The 23,780-nt window shown below is 38.1% G+C and overlaps 1 protein-coding gene across 2 annotated transcripts in view; it reads left to right on the forward strand.

Annotated features, from left to right (window-relative positions):
• LOC111865377 (segment polarity protein dishevelled homolog DVL-3) overlaps positions 1-23,523 on the forward strand; it is a 70,082-nt gene extending 46,559 nt beyond the window's left edge. For both annotated transcript variants that reach the window (XM_023853349.2, XM_023853351.2), the window contains exons 15-16: positions 18,421-18,507; positions 23,259-23,523. In XM_023853349.2, the coding sequence (XP_023709117.1) occupies positions 18,421-18,507; positions 23,259-23,299 (128 nt within the window). In that variant the 3' untranslated portion in view covers positions 23,300-23,523. The remainder of the gene's footprint in view (positions 1-18,420; positions 18,508-23,258) is intronic.
• The last annotated feature ends 257 nt before the right edge of the window (positions 23,524-23,780 follow it).

Here is a 23,780-nt window from a genome sequence, read left to right on the forward strand (position 1 = left end):
AGCTCCCCTACTGTCAACGTGTATACTACTGAACACAGAGTGAACTGATTTGCGCATAGGGTTATAAAGTGTGAAACCCCGCAACAGTGTTAACAGATTAATGCGATTAGGGTTATAAAGTGTGAAACCCCGCAACTGTGTGATAATTAATTGTAGCCGTTTCTTGTAGATTGTTAAATAAACCAATTAACCGTCTCTACGGCGTCTTCTGTAACGTAAACACGTTACAATATATATATATATTTTGGCCTTCTGTAATCTCTTGCTTTGTTTTCCTTGTTGAAATTTTAACATTTTTTCTTTTTGTTTAGTATTAGTAATAGGTATGTTTGCATAATTCACATAGATTTCTCTTGCAATTCTTTCATGACATTGTTAGTATCAGTATTCAAAAGGATTGGTGAAAGAGAATTTGACTGCAGTATGTCTTCTTACAAAGTTTAATGCTCCTGTCATGCACTGATTATCTGCCAGCGACAGCCTGTACTCAGCTGAGCATTATCAATAAATTCTATTGAAGTGATTCATGTTCACATTAATATAAGTTCAGTTTTTTACTTTATCTTTGTGAGTGGATATAATATGATTTTCTGAGAATCATGAGTCATGTGAAATGTGGCTCTTCTGGAAAATGTCAAATAAAATTTTATCATCAGTTTTCAAGAGTCACACTTCCATGCACAGAAGATACCTGTGATCTTATTAACATGGTCAGGTTGGCTGGGTCACTTCTGGACATGAAACATGTTACAAATATTGTGTCTTTACTGATGAGGAAGTGGATTCAGTGGGGGCTTGGCTAGAACACAATCTTTGCCTCATCATAGCTGAAGTGACTTGTACAGGGTCCGGCAAATCGACCTCCCGTATTTCAAAAGGCAGTTACAAACAAACAAACAAAGATACAGAAAAAATACTTTTATTTGTGAACAACAAATACGATGCTATTTTACATTACTTGGTTTTAAAAATTATTTCCGGTAAATGGCGTCCTCCATTGTTCACACATTGATGAAGCCTTTCCCGGAAGTTGTCCATAGTTCTTCGTGTCATTTCCGGTGGAATGGCAGCCACTGCCTGGGTGATTGCCTCCTTAAGTGCTTGCAGGGTTGTGGGGCGATGTTTGTACACTTGCGCCTTTAAGTGTCCCCAGAGAAAAAATCACAAGGTGATAAATCGGGTGACCTTGGGGGCCAGGTGATGTCTCCTCGCAAAGAGAGAAGACGTCCAGGAAACAACTCTCTCAGAATTGCTAAAGAACGCCGCGAAGTGTGAGCTGTGGCTCCATCTTGTTGGAACCAGGCTTGTCCCTCTTCATGGTCCCCAACAAACTGGTTTAACTTAGGTCGGAGGAAGGTCTCGATCATGTGACAGTAGCGATTCGAAGTAACCGTTACCGTTAGCCCATTTTCCTCGAAAAAATAAGGACCCCACACACCAAATTCAGCAACGGCGCACCAAACTGTCACACGAGGGCTGTGAAGTGGTCGTTGGTGAAGTTCCTGAGGGTTTTCTGCTGACCAGTAGCGGAAATTTTGTTTATTTACAGTACCTGACAAGTGGAAGTGGGCCTCATCAGATGAAATCAAAACAGCGCCAGAGGGAATGTTCTGAAGAATGTCCTCACACGCAGCTTTGCGAGTTTCAAAATCTCTCTCACTTAATTCTTGGGTAACCATCATTTTGTATGGGTNCTAAAGTTTGATACCCAAACGTGAATAGTTTTTCTATCCGGAACAGGATCATGTCGGCCAAGTTCGAACCGAATGCGAAATGCTCACTGAGTAGTAATCACCGATTCACCATTACGAATATACTCTTCCACAACAAACGCACGATGCTCACCGTGCCACACCATTGCGACTACTGCAAATGGCACTTATACCACTATTGATCGATACCCCCTCCGCCGCCGTATCCCCACCACAACTCACACAGCGCCCTCTCCAAATACGGGAGGTCGATTTGCCGGACCCTGTATTTATGGGAAGGATAGAATGTACAAAATTGACCCTATATGGGAGAAGGGTTCAAAGAGAACATCCAGAAAATATTTTAGAAATTACTAATAAGGAACTTTGTAGAGATTGTGCATGTAGAGGTATGGAAGGACAGCATTTTCAGCACCTCTTTTAATCTTGGTAAGTTGATTTTGGTGTTCTGGAGGAATATGAGACTTTGACTGGGTTTTAACTGGTAGCTCTCAGCCAAAGGCAGGAAGTTGACAGAAGCATTGAACTTTGAAAGACGTATTGTACAACCTGCTCACTGAATTTATGAGGTGAATTTGGCAATGGCTGTGCCATGACTTAGTTGAAATTACTTCAACAAATGCCTTTTTGTCACGTAATAATAGTGTCTGGGTTTTGGAATTACACTCTGGTATTTTCCTTTCTAAGTTGAGAGTGACCAGCACTTAAACATGCTTTCTAAAAACATTTTGCTTTTCTTATAAAAGTGTGTCTGCAGTAATTTGAATTTGTCTTGCTTCATTATCTACTAATTTAGGATGCAGGAAAATCCTTTAGGGTGTTTGCATAGGTATTATAATTAAATTCATATTTCCATTTCCACATATTTTGGAAACTTCAGTCTTGTGTAACATGTCAGTATGTTATTCATTAACTAACACTGTTATGGCTGCAAAACCCAAAGGTTCAAAACTATGAGTACTAAAGTTCACCACTGGACAAGGTCCTGAGTCAGGCCACACAACTAATATGGAATGTAATTAATACAGATGACTTCTGAATTATGTTAATCCTTTAAATATTGAAGACTGTTAAGAGAACGTAATTTACCATGAGCCTTACGGTCTGAAAGTGGCTCCTGGTGAATAAAATATTCATAGTGCATGTCTGTCAAAGTATGTGAGAATTCAAATACTTTTTTTTTTGTTGTTTCTGTGTTTTAACAGTTATAGCGTTGGTAATAAGACATATTACTTCTCTTTTCTTATGCATTTTCCCTCACTTTCTCCGTTACCACATGCATGCCATCATTTTTGTGCTCCTTGCTATAAATATTGCTTTTGCATGGAAATAATTTAACTGCATTGACAGTGTTAAACCATTTTTTGAACGTATGTTGGATATTATGAATTGTACATAAAAGAAATCCATATCCAGTGTAAAACTTCACACATGTATGTAAACTTATATGGATACTTAAGGGTTGTTTATTGAAATTATGTTATAAATTGAAAAATGTGTAAGAAGAAAAGTATGAGTTGTTATCAGAAAGCTTTTGTACGTGGGACTCCGGTTGGCAACGTCTTTCCACTCTAATCGTCCGGTTTCTACTTCCTGTAGAATGGGCCCTATGTCTGGGCCGTTTAGCTGTTCTGTTCCCAGAGCCACTGGATCCCAGCTGGCTGTGGCTATAGCTCCAGTAGCTCATACTTGCTGAACATCTGCCCGTGTCTCGACTTCGTGGCAGGGTCGTCTTGAAAGAGCATGTGTTGTGTTTCTGGCCTTGATGATGATTTGAAGTAAAGTTGTAATCTTCAAGGCGCTGGATTCACTGTGTGGTTTGTCCTTCTAGGTCCTTAAAACTCATGAGCCAGGTTAGCACAGGTGGAACTGTTGTCCATACAGGTACTTGTGGAAATGTTCCAGTGTCCTCACTGTGGCAAGTAGTTCTTGTTGGGTGACACAGTAATTTCTCTCTGATTTGTTTAGTGTGTTACTGTAAGCTATGAGACACTCCTGCCTGTCTGGTATTTGAGAAAGTACTCCTTCGGTCCCGAAGTTACTTGTGTCTATGTCCACAATGAACCTGTCTCCTATATAGATAGGAACTACAGAAATAGGAACATCTACATTCTATCTGACAGCCAGGCTTAACTTAAAGTACTTGACAAACACCAGATCAACTCAAAATTGGTCTGGGATTGCCACCAAACCCTCATGGAACTGGCCAAACATAACAGGGTACAACTGATATGGGTGCCGGGCATGAAGGTATTGCTGGAAACGAAACAGCAGATCAATTGGCCAAGACTGGAGCTGAACATCCGTTCATAGGACCTGAGCTGGCCTGTGGCATCTCTATAGGAGTTGCCAGAAAGGCAATCAGGGACTGGACAAATATGAAGCACAAGAAATACTTGGAATCCTTGACTGGACTCATGCAAGCAAAGGGACTCATGTACGAGGACCCTCTGCTGAAAGAGCGAAGGAACTGTTGAAGCTAAACAGGAACCAGCTATGATGGGTGGTGAGACTACTTACATGACACTGTCACCTTAAAGGACACCTCTTCAAACTGGGACTAAGTAATATACCCACTTGTGAGAGGTGTCAAGAAGAAAATGAAACAGCCACATATATCCTGTGTTAGTGTGAGGCCTTAGCTTAAAGATTACGTCACTTGGGTCAATACTTTACGGAACCAAGTGACTATTTCGACACCCCCACGTACAAAATCCTGCGCTTCATTTAAAGCACAGGATTGCTGAGGGGATAATCAGAAGGGGAGGCACAATAGATCACTGTAGGTCGCGGTGCAAGGGCCAAGAAGGCCCACTCCTTATACATTCATTCATTCATTCAACCTCTCTCCTGGCTGGGAGTAGGTGAGAATAGGGGCAGCGCACAGGGCTCCCTTTAGCGTCTGGAAGGTAATATCCACTTCTGGAGTCCACTGGAAGGCCTGCTTCTCTTCCATGAGTCTAGTCAGCAATATTGCAATGTTGGTGAAACTGGAAGTAAATCACCTGTTAATTTTGTGCTTATCCTTTGAGGTTGGACATTCTCGCACAGCTTTGAAATTTTTGGGGTCGGTTGATATCCCCTCTGGTGAAACAATATGCCTGAGGTACCTTACTTCTTTCTGTGAAAGTTGACACTTTCCCAGATTGATTTTCATGCAGGCTTCTTGGAACCGCTCAGACACTTTCCATAAGTTGAGGAGGTGCTCTTGGAATGTGCAGCCAATTACGATCACATTGTCCAAGTACACAAGATATGAATTGCATGTGAGACATTGTAGGACCGTCTCCATTAACCTCTTGAGGTCACTGGAGCATTGCAGAGGACAGAGGGCGTGACTGTAAACTACCATAACCCTTGACCTGTCAAAAACGCTGTTTTCTTCTTCTTGTCTGGGTGTACAGTGTCTTGCTAATAGCTGCTCTTCAGATTGAGAGTGGAAAACCATTTGGCTCCAGCCAGTGTGTCCAGGGCATTGTTGATTCGGGGCAGTGGAAAGTAGTCTTTCTTGGTGATGACATTCAGTTTTCTATAGTCCACTTTCCAATAGCACCTCATGATTTTCTGGGTTGCAGTGCTGTGCAGTTTGATAGCTGCCCACTGATGCTCCAAATGGATGTACTGACTCTATCTTTAGGGTTGAAAACTAAGCCAAGCAAGAAACCAGCAATAAGCAGGTGGCAAGAAGAGCTTTGCTAGCTAGTTTCTTGCTTGGCTTGCTGTTTGTTTGGAAGATGAAGGTGATGTGTTCCTCTGAAACATTGGTTTACTTTACTGGGCTACACAGTGGAAGAACCCAAGAGATTATATTCTTCATAGTCACTACCTTGTCAACCTCAAATCCAACATATGTAAGAAGAGTTGGTACACTATCTTAGCACCTGCGCTCCTATATTTTTTATCCCTTTATCTGCCTCATAAGACTTCCACCTTTCTGTTTGTGGCCATTTGCTCCAACTGTCAAATAACTGCTGAAGCAATGAATGGATGATAGCAATAGTGTTAACTGCATGTCAGACCTGAAGGTGTCATAGTTTCATAATGTCTGAAAGCCTCAATTGGGCTTTGGTTTTGAATAACTCAAGTTAGTTCATAATAAACACACTGCTGCCACATTTTTTTTTCTTTGTTTCTTAATGTCATGCCTGCTGAGTCTACAATTCAGTGTAGCATGTGTTATTTTCATTCAATTCTGGGCATGTGAATAAGACATTTTGGTATTTCTCTAATTTGCTTATGCACATAAGAGTAAAGAACATACCGCAAAATAAAAAATGGGTGACATGAGCTATTGGTGGCCAAACTTCTGTCACATGAAACATTGGTCTTGTTAACTGGTCACAAATATATGCTCAGGAGAGCCAATTTTTGTTTTTGAAGTTGAAATAGCCACAAATTTGAAAAAATGGACATGGGTGTTGAAGATTTTGTAATTTAAAGTTCTTTTGCATGACGGTTTATTAACATTTCACTGATGTTTGTATAAACAGTAGTTCAAGTGTTGTGCTGGCTGTTTACACATACTTTCTGAAGCTGTGCGTTATGGTCTGAACACCACTATATTTCACCGGAAAAGGAATTTATATTAAAGACATTTACTTGGTTCTGAATACTTTCAACCTTACATAGGAGAGTAAACATGCATTGCTCATAGATTCAAGTGTATAAACAGGTTTTACTGGACTAGCTAGAACTTCACAAAACTTAGAATGGTAATGTGTTTTTTTTTCTAATTTGCCAGTTGTTATGTAGTTTAATTGACCCTACTTTTTACTATGCTTACAAACTTTATATTGCCTGATTCAACAATCTTTCAAACAAATCATTAGAAAGATGTGGCCTGTCATGCTTTGTGTTGGTTACTTGATGCTAAATATAATAGTTTATTGTGATCAATGGCAATATTTGATGCTTTCAAGTATCTTTTAATTTTAGTCCCATCTTCATTATTTTATTGGTCTGCATGGGCAAACATTGTATGACTGACCATTGTGACTTTGAGTAATAATCACCTAATGTGTGTTTGGATCATATCATGGGATTGATTATTATCCTGAGTAGTTTGGATGTATCTGTGCATGGCTGTAATATACAAGGTAAACACTGCTGCTTAAGACTAGAAACTGTTTTGTCAGTGGTACATAATTATTTGTAAATATGATAAGAAAAATTTATTATTTGTACTGAACAGTGTCTTTTATAATTTTGCTGAGTCTCTAAAAGCAAATATCAGGATGTTACGTCAAAACAGGCAATACTGCTTCGATCCAAATTCACCTATAATGAATCGTCCACCGTTTTCTCTGTGTACCGTACAGAAATGATTTGTATAGAAAATAATGTAAGTAGCCTGTCTTATTTTTCTGGAACAAGAGCAGAAATATAAATTAATATTTTATGATTTTGAGCCCCTCAGAGGTCTTGACATTCACCAGTTGCAGACACAAATCTTACTATTGACAGGACTAATGAATAGTAGTGATACCAATAAATTCTTTTGACTGAGCTAATAAACAACAAAGATATTTTGATGCTATATTATTTATGGAGCCATAATTTATTTGAAGCCCATATTGCATGAGGTACGCTTCATGTTGAAAAAGGTTTCAGATACAGGTATAAATCTTAAACGGATAGTGTATGTGAAGTACCAGTTATTGTGTGGTTAGTCATTTCTTGCTGGTTGTTGCAAGTCGGGGATTAAAGTTTTCTTGGGGCGGTTTGATGTCATCTACTTCAGACATATTGTAGACATAAGAGAATAATGGGAATTAGCTTCAGCAGCTGAAGCGGTTATAAATCTTCCCTTAAGTTTTGAGAATGCTTTTCTTACAGTTATCAAGGACTGATTCCACATTCATCTCATAGATAATAAAATATGTAAAATTACAAGAAGTGAATATTTAAGTTTTTTAAGTAATAATGGAATGGAGTATTAACGTTTAGAAGCAATATTAATTAATATTCTGCTGTAGAAAGGCCCAGTGACATTATCTGTTCAAAGTATTAAATACACAAATAATATAAAGCCATAGGTTGAGTACATTAAAATAATAACATCTGACCATTTTAACCTTATATTTTCTTTCATAAACGAATAATGGTAAATAAAAATTAATCCTATAGTAAAACAAATGAAAGGAAATTAATGTTGGGAGACACATACGTGGTAGAAGCATAGCAGAATCCAACTAGGCTGGGAATAGAGGTGGATATACTTAGGCAAAAAATACCTAGTTCTGAACAAAAAGGTGTAGCTCAGTGATAACGTGCCTGACTACCATTTGAAAGTATCTGGTTCATGTCTTGGCCAAAGCACTGACTACCCCAGGTACTCTGTATTTTTACAGTATCACTCCAACTGAACATCAAGATAATAACTTAAAATAAGTTATGACCAATACCACCTGCATCCTGCACCATAGAAAGAATTGTTAATGAATGAACTTCAGAATTTTAAAAATATTTTGTAGTTTGACTGCTCTCAGCCTAATTTCCTTTTGTATAAATAAAAGATAAACTTATTGTAATGTCAGACCAACTGACAAATTTTTACAAAAGAGTTTTGAGCATCATGTTACAAGAGGCCATCCCACCTTTTAGTTTCTAATTTCCGCCCTCAGCATGATAGCTACATGAAATTTGTATTTAGGTTTTAATTAAAGGCGATGATTAACGAACTACTGGATTTGATTATGCAATGTTATATATACAGGTCAGTAATAATCATACCTATAATGTGTAAAACATTCTTATACAGCAGTTCCTAACATGATGGCCATATGAAACTCATGAGCTTGTTTTGAGCACTTGTACCAACTTTGGAAGCTGCACTAGTGGGAATCATGCACATCAAGGGATTACTGATTGAGTACTTGATAATTTATAATTCTTGCTAGCCCCACCATATATATTTAAGCACTTGAAGGAAAGGAGGCCTTATAATTTCCTTGCAGCACATGTTTTATTTTTTCTTTTAATTTTCTTTTGATGCTCTCCAGGGGTCACTCATATTTTATGTGGGTTATTTAACAGCACTGTCAGTAGCTAGATTATATAGCATCAAGTTATATGATGAGAATGAATATGAATTAGAAAGGATTTGGTAGGAAGCAACCGTGGTTTGATATAGGAACTATCCTGTCTGGCATTTTCCTAGAGGGACTGAGGAAAACCATGAAAAACCTGTCAGGATATTTGGTGATCTGGAGTGTATTCAAATTGAACACTTTCTGAATATGAGTTGAGATCATTATGTCAGTGCATTCAGTTGTACCCTTCAGTATGTGGTTCTGTTGCTCCATGATGATCATCAGAGCCCTGATTTTGATGACCTGAAAATATTTAAAAAATGACCGAAAAATCCAGAAAAATTACCTAAAATATGACCCAAAAATGTAATATGCAGGGCCCAGTCCAAAAATGAAAAAAAATGTCAAAAAATTACCTATAAAATTTACATTTCTGTAACCAGCAGCTCATATCCAAGATTTATATATTTAAGAGCATCGCATAGGATACAAAGAAAAAAAGATGACATGTCACCAAAATCTTGGCCCTGATGATCATATATGGCTTTACAAACTCTCTGGAAAACTGTCAAAAAATTATTTTGATCATGGCCATTTTTTGCGTGATGCATCATTTAGGATGTAACTCAATTGGCTCTTGTGAACATGGTAATGATCTTTTATATTCCATAGAAGATGGGAGATTTCTTGAATAGCTGAGTATTGGTTAGTATCTCAGGATCATCACAGCTACACAGATTTACTGTAGTTGGTGACTTGGGCACCAGTAATTCTCAGATTTCTTCTCTGTGACTGTTCTTACAAAAACTTTTCTTTACCACAAATGATTTGGATGTTCAGTCTATGTTTGTATTATCCAAAGATTTGTTTTTCTATAGTTTACTATTTGCATTTTGAGGTATGGTACTCATATGTTAAGTCTGCTGCAAGAACTACTATATTTCTTGTATGTATGTTAATAGCATCTCATTTGCTATTTGCTAACTTATAAAAGGACAAAAAATCGTGGACATCTGTATGATAGATAATTACTATTAATTTGAGTTTTAATTTAAAAGAGCTAAATACCAGAAACAATATTGCATGGCCCATAATATGAAAAGTTCTAAGATATTATTTACACAAGATTTCAAGTTCCTTTGTTTCATGCATCATCAGCATTAATGGGTTTGTGATGGTTATATATACCACACTGACTGCATTCACTGAAATGGACTATGGGAACCAAGACATTTTTCCTGTTGTATGAGGGTAATTCCAAAAGTAAGGTCTCCTATGTTTGAAAAAATAAAATAAACGTTTATTTTCAATTTTGGATACATCAGTTGAATCTTGAACATGTACTCATTTCGGTCGATGCATTTTTGTAGGCGCAGTGGCAGTTTTTGTATGCCCATGTCATACCAGTTCACCTCCATGCTGTTCAGGAAACTTCGAACCTCAGCTTTCACCTCATCGTCGTTGAAGTGCTTTCCAGACAAATGTTCTTTCAATTTTGGAAAGAGATGGTAGTCACTGGGCGCCAAGTCCGGACTATAGGGTGGATGGGTGATGATGTTCCATCCAAACTGTTGCAGTTGAGCAACGGTTTGTCGGGCAGCATGGGGGCGAGCGTTATCATGGAGAATGCTTATGCCCTTGCTCAACATCCCTCTTCTCCGGTTCTGAATCGCCCGCCTGAGTTTTCTCAGTGTCTCACAATATCTCTCAGCGTTTATTGTGGTCCCAGTTTCCATAAAGTCAACCAACAATACCCCGTTTCGATTCCAAAACACAGTTGCCATGACTTTACCGGCAGACTGTGTTTGCTTGAATTTTCGAGGCTTAGGCGAAGAGGAATGCCGCCACTGACGTGATTGTTGTTTTGTCTCAGGTGTGAAGTGGTACGCCCAGGTTTCGTCACCTGTGACAATTGAATTCAAGAAGTTGTCCTTTTCATCAGCATAGCGGCGAAGAAATTCACGGGAAGAGTCAACTCTCTGCCGTTTGTGGTCTTCCGTGAGCATTCGCGGGACCCATCTTGCGCACACCTTCTGATAATTCAACTTCTCTGTCAAAACCCGATAAATGGTGGTTTGGGAAAACTCGGGAACTGAAATGCAGAGATCATCGAGTGTGATGCGCCTATCCTGACGCATGACTCGCTCAATCTTCGCGACTGTCTCGTCAGAAATTGACAGTCTCCCTGTTCTTTTTTCGTCGTGTATTGCAGTACGACCAGATTCAAACTCCCTACACCACTTGCGGACGTTCTTTATGTCCATGCACGACTCGCCATGCACTTCCACCAATTGACGAATTTCAATTGGTTTAGTCCCTTTTGCGTTCAAAAACCAAATAACTGCGCGAATCTCACACTTCGCGGTTTTAGTAATCGGGAGCTCCATTTCTAACGGCAACCATGCCAAGACTGAGCGTCCTAGCTACGTGCGCGCATGCTTGGTGGTATTGGGGGGAGTGGGGGACACAACAAATGCAATAGGGGTGCCAACAGCCGCACAAAAAATTACCTAGCGCTTTGGAGACCTTACTTTTGGAATAAGCTACGTACTTAAAACTTACACAAAATTGAAAAATGCTTAATAATTTCCTTAACTGTAATGTAAGTGAATGATTGCAAGTGTGTTGTTATTTGAGACTACAAAGACACGTACTGTGGCACACTGTAATTTTAGACTTAATTTCAGAAAAAGAAAAAGAGACCATGACCAACACATTTTAAAAATAAATGTAAATAGGATGATGGCTAATGTCAAAAATCCAATTATTATACTATTACAGCACATTTTATGCCTAAATCCTTGCTCTTAATAGTATTTCCAGGTCTGAGACTAAATGATTAGTCATTAATATGACAGCCTAATACACAAATATATTAAAAACATTTCTGGTTTGTGTATACTATGAATTGTTTATAGGGGGCACATGGTAGCATAGTTGGTTGAGGCACTATGCTACAAGCCGGAAGGTCACGGGTTCAGGTCCCGATGAGGTCATTGGATTTTTGTTTTTCAATTGACCTAATCCTTCTGGCTGCACTATGGCCCTGGGATCGACTCAGCCTCTAATAGAAATGAGTACCAGGAATGTTCTTGGGGGTAAAGGGTGGCCAGCGCATAGGGCTGACAACCTTACCGCCACCTATGAGCCAACTGTCTAGAAAATGTGGGAACCTCAACATCTCACAACCCTTTGGGCCTCCATGGCCTGTTACAGGGATACCTTTACTTTTTTGCTTACGCTTTATGAATTGTTTATAAGTTTATAAGTAATTGTTTTTCAATTGACCTAATCCTTCTGGCTGCACTATGGCGCTGGGGTCGACTCAGCCTCTAACAGAAATGAGTACCAGGAATGTTCTTGGGGGTAAAGGGTGGCCGGCGCGTAGGGCTGACAACCTTACCGCCACCTATGAGCCAACTGTCTAGAAAATGTGGGAACCTCAACATCTCACAACCCTATGGGCCTCCATGGCCTGTTACAGGGATATCTTTACTTTTTTGCTTACGTTTTATGAATTGTTTATAAGTTTTAGGTGAATCTTGCAGATTATTTTTGACAGTTTCAGGTCACAGTCAGATAACACAAAAATATTTCTACTATTTGTGCTTGAAACACACTTGCAGAGCTGTGATTCATTAACTGTCATATCCCTCACATGTAGTTAGTTAGTTAGTTATTTAGAGAGGGTGGGTTTCCCCATGTACCACGACCAGTTTGATCTATTGTGTTTCCCTCTATGATATTCTACCAATCTCTTTACCCTACCGATAAATGGTGCGTACCAGCTGTCCCGCCGAGCAAGCGAGTTCGGCCACTTGCTTAGCGGTGTCTATAATGCTTCCCCCATCTATCAGAGGCCTTAGAGACTGTTGTTGGGCTGGAAACGTCCTGGAATTTGGCTCAGTGATCCCCTTTGGGGATATGAGGTTCTTTTACTTGCCGTAAAGTTACGACACGGGACACACAGCTTAAAGTCCCTCCCGGAGGACTTGTTCCCTGAATGTTTCCGCCCTTAAAAATTCGACGACCTCCGCCGGGTATTTGAACCCGCGTACCACGACTCATGAGGTGGGAACGTTACCTCTAGACTACGGAGGCCGCTTTCCCTCACATGCAACATAAATTAGTTAATGGTACCATACACAATGTGAACTTTATAGACTGCATCCTGTTATGTATATAATTTTTAATTATAACCATCAACACAACAAACCAAGTGGGGATATCTTCAGTGAAGATAACAGGTGTTGATATATGTGTTATTTGTTTAAGTAATCCATCATTTTTCCAGTCACTTCTTTAGATCTACAGTTATGTACTAATAATGAAAAAATGATCAACTTCTGACTGCTACAATATTGTTTAAGATGCAAGAGAACTGCACTGTTTAAATAATACAGCAGACCCTAAATAGGTAAAAATTATGGCAAGTATCAAATTGGTGCACAATAACACAACAGTAACATTTACCATTTAATATTTTCCTTCCATCTGTATTATTTTTCCAAATGGCTGCTTCAATAGGATTGCCCAAAATACCATTAAGAGAACTTCATTCTGTGCTTTTCATAAAATAGGGTCTGAAGTAATCGTTATAATTCTTTCAATATTTATGTTCTTCCCTAGAATTTAAGAAGCTGATTTAACTGTATGAGAAATGAGGTGAAATAATTATATTACACACACACACACACACATATATATATACATACATCAATACAGATAAAACATTAAGATTTATATTCCACTAAGTATTTCCTGAATTTATTTTAATAAATTTCTATATGAAATCTCATTTTTAAGTGCATTTGCATTATCTTCAGCATGTTTAACTTCAGCAGTTGTTATTGTCAGCAAACCACAGTAGTCACTTCTTACAACAGAACCATTTGGCTGAGTGCCACAAAATTCGGTGTTCTTTATTGCTCTAAACCTGTCAAGGAAATTTTATTTTTCAGCTGCACTGGTCTAGTATGCTAACAATGATGAACATCCCACTAAATGAATTAAAAAACTATCTGATTGTGATAGAACTGGAGTTGTTAACCTACATATGTCAGCCTGCATTTGTTTGTGCCATGATGCTTTTCCAGCATTGTTCCAGAGTGTTTTAAGTTTTTCAAATTATTTATTTTTATATTATGTTTTTCTTCTAAAATTGTCTTGATATTCTTTGTTCACATGCATAGTATTCACTATGCTAATTCCACGACCAATTCCTTTGCCAGTACTCTTATATGAATGAATTTTCTCGTTGTTAATGTTCCCAACCAACTTAACTACATGAGGACAGGTTTAGAAGTGGTGGCATGTTTTGTATTGCCAAACTCCATTCAGTGCCATTGTTTCATCTAAACTGAAAGATGGCAGTGACAGTGATGAGCACTGTGCAGCCCCTCTCCACCCCATTCACGGTGAACCAGAAGAGGATATTAATTTTGTTTCTAGGAGTTGTGACCATCAGCGTTGGGTGTCTTTTAAGTCTTTTAACTGAAAAGGAATTTATACTGGTGAACATCATAGTCAAATGAGTAGCAACAGTGCATCATATTAGGTTGTGTGCCAGACCCTGATCTTGATCCTCAGACCGATTCTTCTGATATATATATATATATATATATATACACACACACATATAGGGGGATGCGGTAGCATAGTTGGTTGAGGCACTATGCTACAAACTGGAAGGTTGTGGGATCAAATCCCGATGAGGTCATTGGATTTTTTTCAATTGACCTATTTCTTCCAGCCCCACTATGGCCCTGGGGTCGACTCAGCGTCTAACAGAAATGAGTACCAGGAATATTCCTGGGGTTAAATGATGGCTAGCGCGTAAGGCTGACAGCCTCACCGCCATCTGTGAGCTGATTATCTAGAAAATGTGGGGACCTCAACGTCTCACAGCCGTGTGGGCCTCCACAGCCTGTTACAGGGATACCTTTACTTTTTTTTTTTACTTTATACAATTGAGTGGGGAGGGGGATTTTCTCATCCAATACAGGCATCTGCTGATATAGTAACTCAAGTAGGGTCATGACTGCTACTGAACCACTCATAAATACATAATTTATGCTGTCGAGAAGAACAACAAGAACAATAACAATTGAAAGGTTTCCTTTCTTTGGGATTGAGAAGATAGAATGTCTCTTGCTGAAATACTGCACAACCCTACTTCAGGCCTTTTAAAATATGCAGGCAACAGGAACATGACACTGTCATAATTGTATTGGTGACAGAGAAACTTTGGGTATAAACTCTTAATACTGTTTCATTGAAAACAAGAACATTATCAACTTCAGAAGTTACAGACGTTTATTGTATGATGTAATAATATTAGTCTAGACAGCTGTGGAAGGTCTGATAAACACAACAGACTTCACTCAAGACAGTCAATCTTTCAACCAGAATGTGAATCAGGCATGTCTGAAATATCTGAAAAATAGGAATAGGTCCTATTATACCATGACATCCGGCCAGCAAGTTGAGTAACAGACAGCAACAAGTCAGTGGCAGTTGGTACATTATTAGAGTGTCATGCTCTAAAGCTTTTGGATGCTTGAAGAGCTATTGTTGCTAACTTAATGCAAATCATTTACTCCAAAAGATGTTTGATCATGATATAATAATCACTTTTGCACAAGTTCCTCTTTTTAAAATTACTGTCTTGCCCTAGAGAATACTGTGAAGTCAGTTTTACCACACTTCATGATGGTGAACTGTATGAAGGTTTGTTTAATGTTTAGTACTTCTTCAGTTATATTTACAGTTTATATTGTTTTGATAGCTGCCTCTGTCAGAAATTCAGTGTTAGCATTTCACTATTGAAATATGTGCTGTTCATATTCCATCTCATTGAACTTATAATCTATTATTTCTGTCTATAATGCAACAAATTCGTAGCACTGATTCACAAATGTGAATCAGTGTTATTAATTTGTTGCATTATAGATGGAAATAATAGACTATAAGTGAGACCTCAATGCAACAAGATGCTCAAATATATCATCTCATTGTAACTAAGGTTATGCAGAAAGAATATAATCATATGCTTTAATGAGAGGTGAAATTTTCTACTAATTTAACATTACTCTTGGCCCATTCTGCCTTATTCACATGGGTGCTTATAAATGACAGCAATTTATAGACCAGCTAACATTGTCCAACAAATTTCTAGCCTGAGGAAGAATGTAAAGAAAATGCCATTTATTAAATTTTCCCCTTCCAGTTTCCTAAACAGTACTTGTGGCAATAGCACATACTCACAAGAAGAGTAGCATTTTAATAATTTCATTCATTCATCAGTAATCTGTCAGACAGCAGGTCCACAGTCTCTTCCAAAACAGTTCCTCCACTTAATGCGATCTAGAGCTTTCTCCTTCAAGAGAATCACATTGGATAGAAAGAATTATACGCATAAAACTCTGTACTGTAAAGAGGGCTTATATACAATACACTTGAGAGAAAGTGTCAAAAGTGTAAATGTATTTTCATATAGTCAAGAACACATTCTATGGAAAATATTGGTTCCTTGACGTTGTAAACATGAACTGACAAATGCCGTTGCAACTGACAAAATCTTATCATCATCCAGAAGGCTGCATACTGAACAGATGGATAAAAGTCATTTGTTGAATGTAGAGGTTTGGTGCACCAGTATGCCTGTATTTTGAATAATTTTGCAACATATTATTTTAGTGCTGACATGGTGTAATTTTTTTTTCTTTTTTCTTTATTTTTAACATATATACATTTTGTATTCTTGTATTTGCTTGCCAGTGAAATTTGTTTGACCAACTATGTTTTATGCAAGAAACTCAAATATTAACTAGAGCTTGATCATATTTAAGTGGTCAAGATATTTCTGTAATTTTCTACGATAGAAATCCTTTGCATAATATTTTGATGGCAAGTTGTCCATACTTATGAATTCTGATAAAGAACTTCTGTGCCATTTTATTATAATATTTTGTGGTATTCCATTAATGCAACAGCTGAAGTGAATGTCCAAATTAATCACAGGAACCGAAACTAGTTTCTCAAATTGTAAATGAAGAATGTCTATCAGATGTGCTGCAACATTTTTAATCTGAGGCACTTTGTTTAGCGTTGTATTGTTTAAAAACCTCAGAGGATTTGTTTTATGGTTCAGGAGTTATTTTATGTGGTTATTTTGTTTTGTTCCTATAAACATTGTCTTCTTTCAGTCATTAGTGGGTCTTATGTATATTATATCATTGTGATGATTGTTTCCACTGTAGTTATATTTATTTATACATATGCCAGTAACATATTATAGATGTCATTTGTGAATATTATACAAAAAATAGTTTCAAGAGAGAACTATTAATTTTTAATAATAGTTCTGATCAATATACTCCATTTATGTAAAAAGAGTACCATATTCTTTTTTGATTCTTATTTCCTACAGTTACTAGCGTTACACCCATTGAGGAACAGCAGGAGGTCTTATCATTTGTTGTGTAAGCTTTTGTGCCATGAACTTTACACTTCTTATATCCACATCAAGATATTATCAGTACTCACAGAATAGACATGAAACAAACAAAATACTTCATGCTCCTTTGTGACCTGCTTTATAAATAATGTTCATGCAGTCTGCTAACGTGAAATTGCATAATGACAATTACAGATCTCGCACACAAATTTTTGTGCACATGGAATAACAGTATGGGAAGTTCCTCATTTATTCAGTAGAACCTGGAAGTTATGGAACCTTTGTTTCTGCTACTAGTAACAAAAATTGTAAGGCCACGCCATAGCTCAAGCAGTTAGTCGCTGGCTTCCCGGGTTCGATCCCGGGTCTGGTCAAGTGGGATTTGTGGTGGACAAAGTGGCGCTGGGGCGGGCTTTCTCCGAGTACGTCGGTTTCCCCTGCAAATCTTCATTCCACCAAATTCTCCATCATCATAATCACCCAGGGCAGGTACAATAGGCCAATCAGTGGCTGCTGTGCTAAGTGAACCCAGTTGGACTCCACCCTCTACTAAGTGAAAAAACAAAAATTCTAGATGTATTTGATGTTACATAATGGAATTTCAGGGCTGTATGCTTCTTGGATTCTGCTTAATAACTGGAATACCCACATGAATTTTTTTTTTCCATTGGTGCTACAGCCCTCATTTGGGCCTAGGCCTACCTCCATGAAACTCTCTGTTCCACTCCGGTTTACTAGATCTGAGACATACAGTAGGACTCCTTGGGCGAGTGATCAACTCGTCGCAAGGCCTCTACCAGTACACAAACACAGAAAAACGCACATACACAAACACCAAACATCCATGTTCTGAGTGGGATTTGAACCCACGATCCTGGCTTCCGAGCGAGGGAGGACAGTGCATGCCTTAGACCGCTCAGCTACCGTGACCGGCGCCCAAGTGAATATAGTTCCCTGCATACATATATGAAACAGTCTGTTGAGAAACATACCCGCTTGGAAGAGGCATCATCCTTGTCATCTCGTCCTAACCTTCCTTTACCTTATTAAACTAGTTTCCTAACTATACCCGAATTTGTTTTAATGGACAATGTTTAAAGTGTCCATGATTTTCTGGGAAAAAGCACTGTTTAATGTTCTAAGAACATTTTAAATAACTGAGAAAGAAGTTCTTTTTAACTTGTACATTACACCATATCCTTGGTGTTTCTGTTGTCAGCAGTGCGAGGGCAGCATCTCCAGGCCCCAACTCAAGACTTGTATTGCCACATTCACAGTTACAGCAACTCCAAAGATGTTGAAGCATGTGAGTTGACTTTTGTTGCTGTGCTTTATGTTACTCCAGGCATGACATAGTTAACATGTATATGTCTAAAAACTATGTATGTGTAGTGTTCTCATGTCTTTTAATCTGCTAATTATTTCAAACATCAGATTTTGCTCTTTTGGCATGTTGATCCAGTGAACATCAAGTATCAGAGCTGAATCCATGTTCTCTGCATACAGGTACAGATTTTCTGACTTGGCAAATTGGTGTATACCAGTGGTTCCCACTTCTTGAACCTCATCCCTAAAAGAAAAAAAAAAGAAAAAAAAAGAAAAAAAAGTAAAGCTATCCCTGTACCAGGCCGTGAGGCCCATAGGGTTGTGAGACATTGAGGGTCCCACATTATCTAGACAATCGGCTCAAAGATGGCAGTAAGGTTGTCAACCTTACCCACCGGCCACACTTTACTCCCCAGGAAAATTATTTAATTAATTCTTGGTACCCATTTCTGTTAGAGGCTGAGTAAACCCCAGGGCCATAGTGTGGCTGGAAGGATTAGGTCAATTGGAAAAATCCAATGACCTCATCGGGACTTGAACCAATGACCGTCCGGCTTGTAGGATAGCCCCCCCATCCCTGAAAGTGCTGATCTAAAACTCTTTGTGCAGTTTGTCTTTAAGAATCTCTCCCCGAAATCCTCCCCCCCCCCATCCATGCTGTCAGGCTTATGTGGAGCCCCACGAAACGTTTATCTCCAGAAAGGAAAATAGACTAGCTATGCATCTGATTTACATAACTAAAATATACCATGACTTACTTTTACTTTACTTTTTCTAACAGAATTTGCATTCCACATCCTTTTTGTACAATTATGTTGGAACTCAATAATGTGCTGTGAATCATTTTGTGTAAAAGTTCACAAACCACACACTACTAACCACTGGTATATGCCAAGTGATAAATAGCTACATAGAATAGAGAATTTCGCTCCTTTGTCACCAAAATAATTTGCTGTGAAAAAGACCCAGATGTTTATTCTTCAGTAGTGTGTTTCAGCCCCTTTAGTTATTTGTCATCTAATGTACATATTGGCGTTGTGTTCACTTGTACTTAGTGTATGAGTATATAACCCAGTGAATCCAAGAAGGTGTGAAACTACTACAAAGCCTCCAGAAAGAAACAGCATTCCAATGAATGTCTTCACTTTATAGTACAGAAGGCAACAAATATGGAGATATCTTAAAAAGGAATTGGTTGGGTGACAGTACACTAATCAGACAACTGAAAGTTACATATGTTTTCTGACCATCAAAATTGGTTATTGATAAAAATGTTTCAAACAACAATATCAGAAGAAAACAAAACAAAAAGCAACAAGAACACACATTGGAATATCCAGTTGAACAACATTACGCTTCACTGCGCTCCTGCTTAGATTATCCATCTACTGACTCCCACACTGTGCTCTGGATGCACATTATATGATATGGACATCATTAATGTAAATGTCAAGTCATGCTCAAAATAAATGTTGATCTGCACTGTGCTATGGCATGTAAGGAAGCAAATGAGGGGTAACACAAGAGCCTGAGCCATAGCAGCAGCATACCATATTAATGTTATATCTTCAGAATGAATGCAAGTGTACCAAAAGAACTTTCCATATCAAACATATATTGTGGAGGGAATCAACTTGTGTTCAGTTTGCTTCTGCAGTTAATGCACACATAGTCACTTATTAATGGATCAGTCATTAAAAAGGTATCCATATTACATTTAGTTTATTCAGTCACAAAAAGTTGCAATGGCAAGAAATCTGGGAATGTTCATTTATGCATGAGATAGGAACTTTAATTAATTACATTAACATTTTCACTGTAAAAAATTTGCAGTGCTGTAACTTCCAGGAATATACAGATGAAACACATAGAAGACAGGTGAAAATTGAGTTACATTGAGTAGTTAAAAGTAAAAGTAAACTGATCAACCAAGTGCCTAGTCTGAGAGATGAAGCCTGAACTTAAAGGCTGAGGATGTAGTTAAGCTCTGTTTGGTCAGAGCCATTACTTAAGACAGGAGTTGGTGACAGATGAGTATGGATCAATGGTGGTATGTGGAATGATAATTCGCAAGGGAAACCTGAAGGATAAACTGCTCCATTGCCACTTCATCCACAGTGAACCTCATGGAGTTACCTGGGATTGATTCCAAAGCTGTGTAGTGAGAAGCCAGTATTTAACAACAGCTGAGCTATGACTTTAACATGAGTAGTAAATTTAAGAGTAAATTCTTTATATCTAACTCATGGAGCAAGCCCTCTGTGAGAAACTAATAGTCACTTTGCTGGTATACAGTTTTATACAGAGGCAAAACTAAATTTCATAAAAGATGCCATTCTGATGGACTGCATGTGGTATATGACTGGTAATGTATTTTAAAATATTTGCAATACATCAAAAATTACTTTACTCAACTTGTAATACATGCAGGTCTATATATATATATATATATGTTTGTGTGTGCATGTGAAGTGAGACATACAATCATGAAATTGGTTTTATACTTGTTCATACTAATGACATATTTTTTTCCTGTGGATAGAGTCCAAGACAGCAGTTGCACTTCCATTTAAATAAATAGTCTGACCTGTTGGTCACATAAGATTTTCAAAAGACATGAAATGTCACCTCCATCATCATACAGAGAGAACCATTATGCATCATATTATAGGGTGTACAGCCGTTGCTATGCAACGGCCATTGTGTTGTCCATGCCAAGATGTTATAAACAAGGGACAAAGTGAGAAGAGAGTTCAGTTCTGCATGGGATGCTGTGAAGGGAGGACCTAAGCCTGTGAAGCTGTTATAAGCCATTGCCAGGGAACGGCTGGTAAAGACAATCACTTACTCATTCATGGAGCTGACCCTTTCTTGAGAAGCTGCCAATTATGCAGCTATTCAAGAACTTCCCAGCATTTTGTGGAACCCAAAGGTTCATTACCATGTTCACAAAAGCCTTCCACTGGTCCCTATCCTGAATCAGATCGATCCAGTCCATAACATCCCATCCTATATCTCTAAGAGCCATTTTAATATTGTCCACCCACCTATGCCTTGGTCTTCCCAGTGGTCTCTTTCCATATGGCTTTGCCACCAGTATCCTATATGCATTTCTCCTCTCCCCATTCATGCTACATATCCTACCCATCTCAGCCTCCTTGACTTGATCATTCTAATTATACTTGGAGAACAGTGCAAGTTATGAAGCTCCCCATTATGAGGTTTTTTCCAACCTCCTATTCTTGAACACCCTCAGTCTATGTTTCTCCCATAACGTCAGAGACCAAGTTTCACGCCCATACAGAACCACAGGCAAAATTATAGTTTTGTATGTTCTAATGTTTATGTTTATGGACAGCAGACAAGAAGACAAAAGGTTCTGGACTGAATGGTAGCAAGCATTACCAGAGTTCAGTCTCCTCTTTAATTTCCTCCTGAATCTGGTTTTGATTAATTATCATTCCCAAATATCTGAACTGTGCCACATTTTCAAAATATCTGTTACCTATCTTTATGTCATAATTTTGCCCTGCATTTTGGTGATGAGATAGCAACATATACTTAGTTTTCTCTGTGTTTACTTCTAGACCAATCTCCTTACTTGCATCAATTAAAGTCTGTGTGTTTTTCTTTATGGTATCTGTATTATAACCCAGTAGATTTAAATCATCAGCATACACCAGCAGCTGATGTGTCCGATTTAATTTCAGTCCCACCTGGTTTTTGTGAACCTTCCTCATGGCATATTCTAAAGAAAAGTTGAAAAGGAGTGGCGATAAAGCATCTCCTTGTTTTAGCCCATTCTGGATAGGGTAATTATCAGACAAATGTTTACCTTGTGTAGGATCTGAAACTTCTTGAGGTAGCAGATATTTTACAAATATGCAACTCTCTAAAGGTAATTGTTTTGCAGAATGTAAAACAACTATAACCAATAAATCATTTTTCAGATGCACATTAAAAACATAACAACAAAAGCATAAGATACCCATGTCAGTCACAGAGTAAATTGTAATTTATGGGCAGTACTGGAAATGCAATACCAAGTGTTTTTTTGTTTTGTTTTTTTAGTTTTGTAGTTTTCTGAATTTGTATTTACACTGATATCTTCAAGAAATATGCAGGTTACATAAAGGCTGTAATGAGCATGAGAATATAAGAAATATGAAAGATTTATATTTCTGATGAAGTCAGAATCCATGGCTGCACATCATTTGTGTCTGATAAACCAACACAATCTACCAGACATCTTAATAAAACATTCTAGTTTAAACATGTGGAAGAATATGTCCTACAGAAGAAAGCAGTCTTCTGGGATGTGGCACCATGTAGATGTGGTGTTAACTGACCTTTCAGAGGAACGTATCGCTTCCATCTTCAGGGTTCTTCTGTTCTCACTGTCTCTTTGCTTGCTGATTTTCTTATTTTTCCTTCTACCCTGAAGATGGAGGTTCCTCCAAAACATTGGTTAACACCACATCTACACAGTGCCACATCCCAGAAGACTGCTTTCTTCATAGTGACCGCCCTAAAAACCTCAAATCTTACATGTATCCTATAATTTGTGTTCTGCTGTAAGGAAGGAAAGAAAAAACTCTATTGTGAAGTGTGTACTGCTTTCATATGTGAAGCATCTTTCCACTGCTGGAAATGTACACATCTCCGATCCCTTTTCCAAGCAGGACTGAACAAACTTTATGTCATTATTAATATATTATTTTCTTTTTTCAGTTGAAGATGGATTGCTTGAATACCAGTTTTCTCACAAGTAAAGGAGGCTTTTGAGAAGTACACATAGCATTCATGCAGGATGAAGACTTAGAGGAAAACAGTTACTGCAGCTACAACTGTTTTTATTGAAAATCTGAGATACTAGAACTATATATTTATATTAACATTAAAATCCCAGAAATACAGAGTGGAGGGCAGAAACTTCCTTTTTTGAAGGTGAATAAAAGAAAAATTATTGCTGATAGACAAAATTTATGTTTAGCTAATGAAAGAACATACTTTAAAGTTTTAAATTATGTAGTTTTAAACAAAATATCTTGAAGGTGGTGGCCACCGTTCTCTATGCACTGATGCAACCGTTTTCTGAAGTTCCGCTCTACACATTCCAACATGTACACCGGAATTTGGGCTAGTTCCTGCCGAATAACATTCTTCAGCTGAAGCAGGTTTGTGGGGCGATGTTTAAAAACCTCTACCTTGAGGTATCCCCATAAAAGAAAATCACAGGTCATTAGATCAGGT

Source organism: Cryptotermes secundus, unplaced genomic scaffold, assembly GCF_002891405.2.
Source record: "Cryptotermes secundus unplaced genomic scaffold, Csec_1.0 scaffold254, whole genome shotgun sequence".
Classification (NCBI taxonomy): domain Eukaryota; kingdom Metazoa; phylum Arthropoda; class Insecta; order Blattodea; family Kalotermitidae; genus Cryptotermes; species Cryptotermes secundus.